General features: G+C 60.6%; 2 protein-coding genes across 4 annotated transcripts in view; one reads left to right on the forward strand and one right to left on the reverse strand.

Moving 5' to 3' along the window:
- Positions 1 to 4844, forward strand: part of DGCR8 (DGCR8 microprocessor complex subunit) — a 26556-nt gene extending 21712 nt beyond the window's left edge. For both annotated transcript variants that reach the window (XM_011986046.1, XM_011986047.1), the window contains 3 exons: positions 64 to 191; positions 1875 to 1988; positions 2991 to 4844. In XM_011986046.1, coding sequence (XP_011841436.1) covers positions 64 to 191; positions 1875 to 1988; positions 2991 to 3074 — 326 coding nt within the window. In that variant the 3' untranslated portion in view covers positions 3075 to 4844. The remainder of the gene's footprint in view (positions 1 to 63; positions 192 to 1874; positions 1989 to 2990) is intronic.
- Positions 4835 to 10322, reverse strand: TRMT2A (tRNA methyltransferase 2 homolog A (S. cerevisiae)). 2 transcript variants are annotated; one of them, XM_011986045.1, is made up of 13 exons: positions 10034 to 10322; positions 9839 to 9928; positions 8985 to 9559; positions 8619 to 8727; positions 8220 to 8401; positions 7919 to 8033; positions 7715 to 7830; positions 7528 to 7639; positions 6636 to 6758; positions 6372 to 6447; positions 6060 to 6176; positions 5853 to 5949; positions 4835 to 5736 (listed from the first exon to the last, which is right to left on the reverse strand). In XM_011986045.1, exons 2-13 carry the CDS (start codon positions 9860 to 9862, stop codon positions 5508 to 5510), a joined length of 1875 nt encoding a protein of 624 aa, XP_011841435.1. In that variant the 5' UTR covers positions 9863 to 9928; positions 10034 to 10322; the 3' UTR covers positions 4835 to 5507. The 2 variants fall into 2 exon arrangements, with proteins under 2 accessions (XP_011841435.1, XP_011841434.1); XM_011986044.1 differs by having other exon boundaries at positions 9839 to 10229.
- Between the last annotated feature and the right edge of the window lie 22 nt (positions 10323 to 10344).

Here is a 10344-nt window from a genome sequence, read left to right on the forward strand (position 1 = left end):
GGGCCCCGTGAGCACTGGGTGTTTGTGACACCCTTTCTCCGTGCTTGCTCTTTCTCTGTGTAGGTAAGAATAAGAGAGTTGGAAAACAGTTAGCCTCACAGAAGATCCTTCAGCTGCTGCACCCACATGTCAAGAACTGGGGTTCTTTACTGCGCATGTACGGCCGTGAGAGCAGCAAGATGGTCAAGCAGGTAACTGGCCCTCAGCAGGTCCCAGGGCAGCCTGTGCTGCCACCCTGGAGCGTGTTCCTGAGGCTCTGTGCTCAGAGGGTTGCTCACAGCTGCCTCTCTCCTGGGCCACTTGTGTGGCTTTGTGGGCAGTGGGTGGGTCGTCCTAGCCACATCTCCCATCCCGGCCTGCTGGGAATGGTCAGTGAAATGTGGGTGATTGAGAACGCAGCCTGGGCCCAGCTATGTGGCTTGTAGGGAGATGGCTGAAGTGCAAGGCAGGGCCGGGCAGGAGATGCTGAAGGTGCGCCTGGCTCTGGGGTATGCAAAGGCTCAGGAGCCAGGGCCAGCCCTCCCTGCTTGAACGAGAGTGTCAGGGTAGCTCTCCCTGGTACCAGTGCCCACTCCTGAGGGGTGGAGGGTAACATGGGGAGGTGAGTGTTCACGTTCCTCATTTTCCCCAAATGATTACAGAAACTCTCTGGGTTCTGGTCAGTGGAAGGGGAAGTAGGTGTGGAGGGGTTGGGGCTGCAGGTGGGGCGGCCCCAGGACTGTGTGGTGGGTGGGCCCTATGCCAGAGCCAGCTGCCAAGAGCAGGGCCTGCCTTTAGGTCCCTGAGACCATGGCCTCGGCACTGTCCCTGAAGAGGCCCTTACTCTGGACATGAGAAGGGAGGGTGAGGGGGCCCACACGGGCCACCAGGGCGTGTTGAGGAACTTGAGGAGAGACATTGTTGGGAAGCAAATTGAAATGTAGGTAGCGCTTGCTTCTGCCTTTGCTGTGCATGGTCCTTGGCTCCAACGGAGGGAGAGAAGGCAAGCCCCACTCTGGCCCGGGGGTGGGAAACTTCCCTAAGCAGGAGGGGGAAAAGTCCCAGCCTGGCACAGCCACAGCTGGGAGGAGCTCTGGCATCCCGAGGAACCACAGCAGCCTTGGGGCTGGCCTAAGACTTGAAGGGGCTGAGGCCAGTCTGATGCTCCTCTGCAGTCATGATATTTGCAGAGAGCTCAGTGCCTGGGGTTGATGGGCTGGGCTGCAGCATGCTGTTCTTAACTGGCTGCGGCCACGCTCTGGTTTCTCTCCTTTTTTTTTTTTTTTGAGACGGAGTCTGGCTCTGTCGTCCAGGCTGGAGTGCAGTGGCCGGATCTCAGCTCACTGCAAGCTCCGCCTCCCGGGTTTACGCCATTCTCCTGGCTCAGCCTCCCGAGTAGCTGGGACTACAGGCGCCCGCCACCTCGCCTGGCTAGTTTTTGTATTTTTTAGTAGAGACGGGGTTTCATCGTGTTAGCCAGGATGGTCTCGATCTCCTGACCTCGTGATTCGCCCGTCTCGGCCTCCCAAAGTGCTGGGATTACAGGCTTGAGCCACTGCGCCCGGCTGGTTTCTCTCCTTGATGAGGGCTCTGGGCACCACGAGCACCTCACCTCCCTGCTCTGCCCATGGCAGGAGGCCGCATAAGTGGCCTCGTGTGGGCAGAAAGGCCTGGCAGCCGTGGACTGCCCCTCACTCTCGCTGCTGTCAGTGGGCCTGGCATCACTGAGGCGGGTAGTCAGCATGCAGTTATGTGGCCACAGCTCCTGGCTGTTTGGTGTCTGCCAGGCCCTGGACGCGCCTGCCTTCAGGGTTGCAGGCACACAGCTGCTGGGCAGTGGGCAGGCCATGGAGCTACAGCCTGCAGTCCTGAGCGTGAGGTGCTGTACTTCCCAGGAGACGTCGGACAAGAGTGTGATTGAGCTGCAGCAGTATGCCAAGAAGAACAAGCCCAACCTGCACATCCTCAGCAAGCTCCAGGAGGAGATGAAGAGGCTGGCTGAGGAGAGGGTGAGTGCCACCCTAGCGGGAGAGCTGCTGGGCCACGGCCATTCCTGTGGCAGCTGTGGAGGGACAGCAGGCGCCCCCAGGACCCGTGTCTGAGCTGACACCTTGGAAATGCTTGGATCCTCCTTCCAAAATCAGATACAGGCTTTTCTTTGAGCTTCAACATGTGTGATACTTTTATAAATCACTTCAGTTTTGGTTCTGTGTAGAGAGCTGGCAGGCCAGCCTGGTGGTGGACCATGAAGGTCACAGCCTTGGTGGGCCACCTGGGTCCCATGTCCACCCTGGGTGTTTGGAGGTAGGTCAGTGCGCCGGCCAGGGTTGAATCTGTAGGACTTGGTCCTGATGAAGCCCCTAAAGCCACCTTGGGAACCCCACTCAAAGAGGGGTCTGTCAGGCTGGCAGTGGTGTCGTCTGTCCTCAGGCATCGTCTGCATGGCCACGGCGTGACGCACCCGCCTGGGCCTTCTGGGTGGGAGTTAAGTGTGGCAGTTCCCTGGCCTGGGTGAGAGCCCCGGGAGGTATCTGCCGCCGCCCAGGCCAGCAGGTCCCTCGCTGCTCCCTGGGGTGGGGCTTGGCCTCCTGGAGCCAGTGGGACTTCCTGGTTTGCCCCTAGTCGGAAGAGGGGCTGTGGGGCTCAAGGGCAGCAGGTGCAGGACACAGTGCTCCTGGCTGGGCCTGGGGCAAGCAAAAGCTGGGCAAGGGAGAAACACCCAGTGGGGAAGCCTGGCCTGCCACTGTAACTACACCCAAAATTCTTCACTTCTTGGTACATGTCCTGATTGCCAGGTAGGCTGCACATGTTGTGCTCTGATGGCAGTCCAGGGGGCCTCTGCAGTCTCAGGCTGGCCTGCCTCAGGCCTTCCCTGCTTCTTCTAGCCTTCCCTGCCCTTGGGCTCCAGGGCCTCCTGGCATGGTCTGCTGGGCTCTCCCTCCACCTTGTGCCCTCCCGAGCCTCTGCCAAGCCCCCCTCATTGGCACCCCTGACCTTTGTTGTTCTTTCAGGAGGAGACTCGAAAGAAGCCCAAGATGTCCATTGTGGCGTCCGCCCAGCCTGGCGGTGAGCCCCTGTGCACCGTGGACGTGTGAGGGAGGTGGCACAGGCCAGGGCGCGGGGGCCGCCAGCAGCACTTCTGAGGAGACCGGCAGTCATGCATCGTGCACCACAGTGTCAGGCCTCCAACCCAAGCTCCTTCCCTGTGGCCAACCTGTGGGCCTGGCCTGAGGGTGGAGGCTCTGGTGTACAGGGACAGTCACGGCCACACAGCACACATGTGGAGCAGCGGCTCCCCCTGGAAAGCTCCAGGCCTGAATGGATGGACTCAGCGACTGCACCAGTGGCAGCTGGTGACTGTGGACAGTGGTGGACCTTGCTTCTGTGCACCTGCTGCAGGCTCTTTTTATGAAGGCTTTCATGAATTTTAGTATGTAATATGCACTGATGACACATGATGCTTGGATGACAGATGAGAGGGGATGACTGAGTCCTGCGGCTGGCCCGTGATGCCAGGTGGCCCATGTGCCCAGGATGCCTGCAGGGCTGCTGCAGGGACCTGGTTAGGAGGTGCACATGGTGCCCTGCCCTCACCTGCCTTCTGTGTTTCCCCTTCTTTGAAAAGGTAGAACAGAAAAGAGTATTTTAAACCTTTTTGGCTTAAAATAAGCAGAATTTTAGTATCAGAACTACCTTTCTGGGATTGGAGGCAAACCATCAAGGTGGTCCCTCTTCAGTCTGGACATGATGCCAGCGAGGATGATGTCCCACCACCTCCTGGAGTTGCCCTGGCCTCCTAGGGCCCCTTTTTCTGATGAAGTCTTAACACCCTAAAAGCGCCTCTCTGGACACTGAGGCCCTCCCTGCCTTTCCTGGCCTCCGGCAACAGTTTTTTACAAAGATTTTTTGCAGTCGAGTCCGTATGTCCACCCATTGATTTTTAAAGCTTTTGTGATATCTTAGCATTTTGAAAGAGACTTTTACAGTGAGAGTAGAAGGTAGATTTGGAATCATGCATTTTAGCAAGTGGACTTGTTTAAACAGGAAGCAAGGGCCTTCAGTGTAGCCCATTCTTCATCCAGAGATGTTGACTGACAGCGGCTTCTCTGGATGTCCAAGGCAGCTGCCCAGTGCCCAGCTTGCTTCTCGACTGGTGGCCCCTGTGTGTGGGTGTGGGATGGAAATGTGTTCCTGCCTGAGTCTGAGGCACCAGGGTGTCCTCAAAGGCACCTATGCAGGGTGCCGTGTGCTTGTGGTGCACCATCTGAAGCAAGAGTCCAGCATTCTGCCGTGTCTGTCCTCCACCACACCCCCCACAGGTGGTACTGATGGCGTTTTTTGTTTTTGTTTTTGTTTTTTTTTTTGTCAGGAGAACAATGTTGGCCCATGGGCCGCCCACAACATATCCCTCCCTCACCACCTGTGTGACCAAGGTTGGCTTCTGTTGACCTTCAAAAAGGAAACCCTCAACTCAAGTTGCTGTAATTAGATACTTGCTTCTGTCTTGCCTCTTGTCTGCAGCTGTGAATAGTCATTTGACTGTGACTGTTGCCCTTAGCCAGCCAGATGCGCCTGTGAACCAAAGCTTCGTGCACATGTGTTCCCCTGAAGGTTGGGGAGCCTCGCTGTGTCTTGCTGTTCCCAGGCACCACCACCACAGCAGGTGCTGCCATACTCTCGTGGTCTCCGTGGCCCCACACCCCCACCCCCACCCGTATGCCAAGTGTGGGTGTGAATCGTGCACACAGCCATGCTTCAAGGCTAGGGCAGGGGAGCCTATGCTGATGCCATCCAGGGCACTGGGCTGTGCCTGGAAGGCGAGCCTCAATTGTCTGAACGCATAAAGCAAACTGTCCAGAAGGGAATGGCTAATGTCTTTATTCTGAGTGTGAGAGGCTGGCACCCTGTGGACCCTTGACCGGGCAGATCCCCTCCTGGAGCCTCTGCAGGCTGCACCCTGCCTTTGTAACAGCTGAACAGCACCACAGGATGGCCCCTTCCTTGGTTGTGAGGGCAAGGCTGGCCACGGAGGGGCCAACTCTCTGCCCAGTGTTCTCCACCCCCGCACCCAGCTGGTGCAATTCCCAGACTTATCTCTGCCTCCTCAAGTTTAAGTATCAAATCCAACATTCTGTTTAAAAGTAAGCTCTATGCCCTGACTCCCCTAGCTGTGCAGAGGGGCTTGCAGAGCTGCCCAGGCTGTCTGACCCTTTCCCTGGCACCCAGGCCCTGTGTTCAACCCCTGGCTCTCATCACAGAAACACCCCTCATTGAGCAGTTTTTTATTCTGGCCCTCATAGCCTTGGCTAGTCCACAAAGACCCCGCGGGTGGGGAACAGGCTGCAGGAGCCCATCTGCCTTCCTGGTCAGGCCCCCTGGCCCCCAGCAGCAGGCCAATCCTGGTGGGGCGCAGGGTTCTGTGCCCTTTGGCTGCCTACCTCTGAATATCCTGGCCAGCAAGCCATGCCTTTGCCGCCCCTGGGGCCCTGGGAGCCCTTCAGCTCCTGTCCCCATGATGGGTCCTGGGCCTAGGATAAGGGGAAGGCCCCAGTTTCTTGGGTATCATCTGGGGGTCCTGGTGTGGGTTGAGCTGGAGGGCTGTGGGGCCCCAAGACCCCTGTGCCATTGGGGTGCTCCACCCTCTCGAACAAGATGAGCATCTCACAGTGCGGGGTCTGTGGGAACAGGTCCACTGCCACGGCCTTGACTGGCCGGAAGGGGGTGCCCTTCACCCGGTTAGATGGGGCTCTGCAGAGGCTGTGGGGGGAAAAGGCAGGCGCCAAGGTCAGCCGATGGGCTAGTCACGGGCTCCTGTGGGAGCTGGGGGCTTGGTGCCAGGCCTGGCCCCCGTCCAGGCCCCTGCTGACACTCACTCCACAAAGTTGCCCATGGCTGCCCGGGGGTTGCATGAGACGTAGAGCAGTCGCCTGATGTTCTCAGCTCTGCGGATGGCCAGGATCACCTTGGAATCTGAGGAGGCAAATACCAGCTGGGTCCCCACAGCCAGAGAGTCCACAACCTGGTGAGTCACCCCATGTGTCCTCGTTCCCATGCCACCACCTCAAGCAAAAGCCACTCACGCAAGCCGGCACGGGGTGGGTCCAGTATGGCCACTAGGTGCTGGGAGGCCAGTCTGCTCACCAGGGCGGGCACCAGGTCCTCGGCCCTCCCGCAGTGGAACTCCACATTACTCAACTCTGAAGAGATGGCACGGCGGCCTGTCAGAGGGCCGCATGCCCTCCCAGCAGGGCCAGCCCCAGGGAACCCCTAGCCAAAGAGCTTGTTCGCTTGCTCTACCTGTTGGGTAGCCCTCAAGCCCTGGCCGTGGCTGACGCTTGCAGCGGGGTGGCGGCTGCCCCTGTCCCACCCCCACCCTCGGCCTTGCCACTCACCATTGTCCTGGGCGTTTACCCGGGCGTCCTCCACAGCCTCTGGGCATAGCTCGACCCCAATGACTCTCTTCACCTTCTGAAACAGGAAAGTGTGGTGTCGCCCCACCCAGGGCTACCTCAGGGAGGGGAGTGCATGGGGCCGAGGGCAGCAAAGAGGAGCTGGGCCTGGGGCATGATGGAGTCAGTTGCAGTGCCTTCGAGCTGGGGTCAGTGGGGGTCTTGGGGGTGGGAAGAGGGTGCCCTCAGCAGGGCGGGAGGGCTCACCCGGGCCAGGGCCAGGCCAATGGTGCCGGTGCCACAACACACGTCCAGCACCGTGCTCCCTGCATCCAGCTGGGCCCAGTCCTGAATGACCGTGTAGAGCACCTCAGCTGCGGGTGTGTTCACCTGGGGGCAGGCAGTGCCCAGCATGTCAGTGGCTCCTCTCCTGTGGTGCCACTGGCGCCCTCTGAGGCCCACATTCCTGGTCCCTCAATCCTGCTGGGACCTCTGGCGCCCACTCCCCTACCTTGGTGCCCAACCCCATCCCTGACCCCATCTTGGATCAGCCTTGCTGATGCCCTCACCCAGCCCCCAGCTTTAAAAGCCAAGCCTGTGCTGAGCACAGCCTCCTCCTTGCCCCGCTTGGTTGAGGGCTCACGAGGCCCCACAGGCCAGTAGAGTGCACCTTCCCTGCCCCAGCAAGGGGGCTTTGCCTCCCATAACTCACACCAGGGTCCCTGGATTCACCCAACTGCAGCTCCTACCCCTACACCTGGCCCTCCAGGAGGTCCTGCTGGGCCTGTCTCCAAAAACAGGGCTGCTCCAGGTCCCCACAGCCTTCCTGCAGCAGTGAGCGGACAGTGAAACAGTGTTTCCCAGTCCAGAAGCCACCATGGCCTCCCTCCTGCCAAGCCCAGAGCAGCACCCCGTGGTAGTGCACTGAGGGCCACTCCTCATCCTCCCTGTGACAAGGGCCACTACCATGTGTACCTCTAGATTGTCACAAGTCAAATCAGTGATGACCAACCTCTTTCCTACTTCACCTCCCCTGTGGCTTCCCTGCCTGGATGCTCCCCCAAATCTTCCCACCTGAGCCCACTGTTCCCATCACGTCCTGATGGTGCGCCAGGCCTTCCTCAACATGTCCCCATGCCCACCAGGGACTCAGGGCTACCTGGAAGAAGGCGTGCGGAGAGATCCGGAAGGTCAGCCCTAGCAGGTCCTCATGGATGCACCGGTCCCCAGCCACGTGCTCCAGGGGCAGGCCCTCCTGGCTGGGAGTCTTTCTGTGGGCGGAGGTGCAAGTCCTTCAGTGTCACAGTCCCTGCAGGGACCCACCCCGCCCCACTCGGGCTCCTCACCGCTGTCCCTCCTCCACGAAGTAGAGGCAGGTCACTCCACTGGCCCTGCCTGGCCCTGCTGTGAAGTGCTGTGCTAGGGAGGCTTTCAGCTCTGCCAGCTCCTCCGGGCTCAGTTTCTGGAATAAGTGGTGAAAAGGTCCCATCAGGCTGTGCCGAGGCCCACCCAGGCCAGGCATCCTCCCCCGGCAGGGCCCCCGTTGAGACCTGGGGGTGGAAGTAGGCAATGGCCATGGCCTGGCGGCGGCGGCTGGTGCGCACAGTCAGCTGCTTCCAGTGGCCTGTGTATGTTTCTGGGTCGTATGCCGAGTATGGAGTTGACCTGTGGGGATCACGAGCTGGCCTGAGTGCCCGGGACTGGGGAAGCAGCTCCCCTGCTCTCTCCTCTGGCCACACCTTCCTTCAACTGGCTGAAATGGCAGGCACTCCAGAATTCCCTGGGTGGGATCCCCACCCTCTGCTCCCACACCACACAGGACTTCCCAGGAGCCCCGTCACAGGTCCTCACCGGATGAACTCCTGGAAGGCCTTCACCACCTGCTTGGTGGCTTCGGGGATGTGCACGGTGTCAAACGGGGCCGCCACAGCACACGTCCCGCCCTTGTACTTGCCGAGCCGACAGCCCACGGTGTTATCCTCCCCATCCACCCCGACGCCAACCAGAAACTCACACTTATTACGATACTCAGTCTGCAGGGAGAGACAGCTGCACCTTACCCTGGTTGCCCAGCACTTGTGCCTGGAAACCCTGATTTCCCCACAGGGGCTGGCAGTCAAACAAGAGGAATAGCTGATAGCTATGTGATAAGTTACCAGAGAAAACAAAAAGATCAACAGGAAGGGTGAGCAAAAGCAAAGTTTTCAAATCCCGGGATAGGGGTTTGTGGCCACCGAAGTCTAGCCTGACCTGCTGGGGTGATGGCCTGACCCCCTCCAGTGGGCAGCAGGCCTTGTTGTGCTTGTGCCTCTGCTCGAGCAGCCAGGGCAGCAAGGCACGGTTGGTGCTCCCGATTTCCCTGTAAGAGGAGCAGATCTGTGGTTGGACTCCACCTACTGTCCCCCACCCATGCTAGGCCACTCCCCAATGTCCAGGCTCCCGATCCCTCCTTTCGGACCTCATTGTGCCCCCTGTAACATGGGTGTCCCACTCGCTAGCTCCCAAAGGGGCCGCCAGATCCTGTGCTGGGCCTCCCGACTGGTGCCCAGGCAGGCTGAGGAAGCACAGGGCCGGGCAGAGCCCCAGCCAGGAGGGATGTCTTGCGCCCTCACTCACTTGGCGAGTTTCTGCAGCACCTGCTCGCACTCCAGCTGCTTCCGCTCAAGCTGCTCAGCATAGGGCACTGTCCATAGAGGGGTCACCACGTCGGCCACTCGTGTTGCCGGTGGCTCACTCTCACCCTCCTGTCGCCTCCTCCTGGCCATGGGGTCGGCCTTGGGTCGGGCCAGGCGCACACTGAGTGGGCGGCCTTTCCAGAGGGCACCATGCAAAACGCGCAGGGCCTTGTCCCTCTCTGCAGCGCTGCGGAATGTCACAAAGGCGCAGGGTGGTTGCCCAAAGAGTTTGGTTTTGTGGGGCTGCAGGCCAAAGCGGCCCAGGAAGCGCCGGACGTCGCTGAAGCTGGCGTGGCGAGGCACGTTCTGCAGCTCCAGTTTGAAAATCTCAGAGGTAAACAAGTCATCCCTGATGTAGCTGTAGAGCCCAGGTTGAGGCCCCGGCCCTGTAGCTGCTCCAGCGCCCTCTTTCTCCACCTCCTCCAGGGCTGCCGGGTCTGCAGGGAGCACCGAGGCTGTAGGGCAGCTCGGGGCACTGCTGCTCTCCTGGCCACAGCTCTCCATGGGCTTCGGGCCCTGTGTGGGGACAGATGGGGTGCTACGGTGAGGACTAGGCCCTGGGGCCTGGCCCCCCAGGCTCCCCTATGGCACACCCAAACCTCCGTCGGCGCACTCTGCACTCAACCCTGCCCCTCCCCTCCCCTCCCCCATTCTACCCTCCCGACCCCATTCCCGTCTCCTTTCCTCCCCCATCGCACCCTCCTCGTCCCCACCTATTCTCTGGCAGGTTTCCTGCCCCACCCCGCCTCCTCCCACCCCATCCCCGTCTCTACCCAGCGTCTCCCCGCACTCTACCTCGTTGTCGAGGTTCTCACTCATCGCTCAGGCGGTTCTCCGCCTAGACCAGGGGTGCCACGGGGGCCGCCTGGTCACCTCGTCCTGGGCCTGTCACAAGGGAAGTGCTCAGAGGGGAAGTGCTCAGAGAGCCAGTGCAACGCCGCGAGGTCGCCGCCAGCCCCGGCTTCGACCCAGATGAGGCGGTACTCGAACCTGCGGTGCTCAGGTCCTGGTCTCAGGCTTCGGGCTGCACCGCCCGCCCGCCAGGGGCCCGCGCCGGCCGCACGCTTCGCCAGCCACTCTTAGTCCGCCAGCGCGTGCCGCGGAGGCCGAGCGTCTCTATGATCCTGACTTCCGGCAACATCATAGCCACGCGCCGGCTCCAACCACTTTAGCCAGCTCTTGGGGCGCGCGTGGCCGGGACGGAAGTGTGCGCAGAGGTCGCCGGGAATGCGCGCTCCTCTGGCTGACGGGCGGGTCGGGCATGCGCCACGGGCGTTTTGGCGGGAAGCGCGGGGCGGGCC

The sequence above is a fragment of the Mandrillus leucophaeus genome, unplaced genomic scaffold (genome assembly GCF_000951045.1).
Source record: "Mandrillus leucophaeus isolate KB7577 unplaced genomic scaffold, Mleu.le_1.0 Scaffold291, whole genome shotgun sequence".
Taxonomy (NCBI): domain Eukaryota; kingdom Metazoa; phylum Chordata; class Mammalia; order Primates; family Cercopithecidae; genus Mandrillus; species Mandrillus leucophaeus.

Excerpts from the sequence above, each read along its gene's own strand:
- TRMT2A (XM_011986045.1), bottom strand. The coding sequence starts at position 9,862 with ATGAGTGAGAACCTCGACAACGAG. Across the intron at positions 9,560-9,838 it reads GTGAGAACCTCGACAACGAG|GGCCCGAAGCCCATGGAGAG; the intron begins GTAGAGTGCGGG and ends GTCCCCACACAG. Across the intron at positions 8,728-8,984 it reads GTGCTGCAGAAACTCGCCAA|GGAAATCGGGAGCACCAACC; the intron begins GTGAGTGAGGGC and ends CTCCTCTTACAG.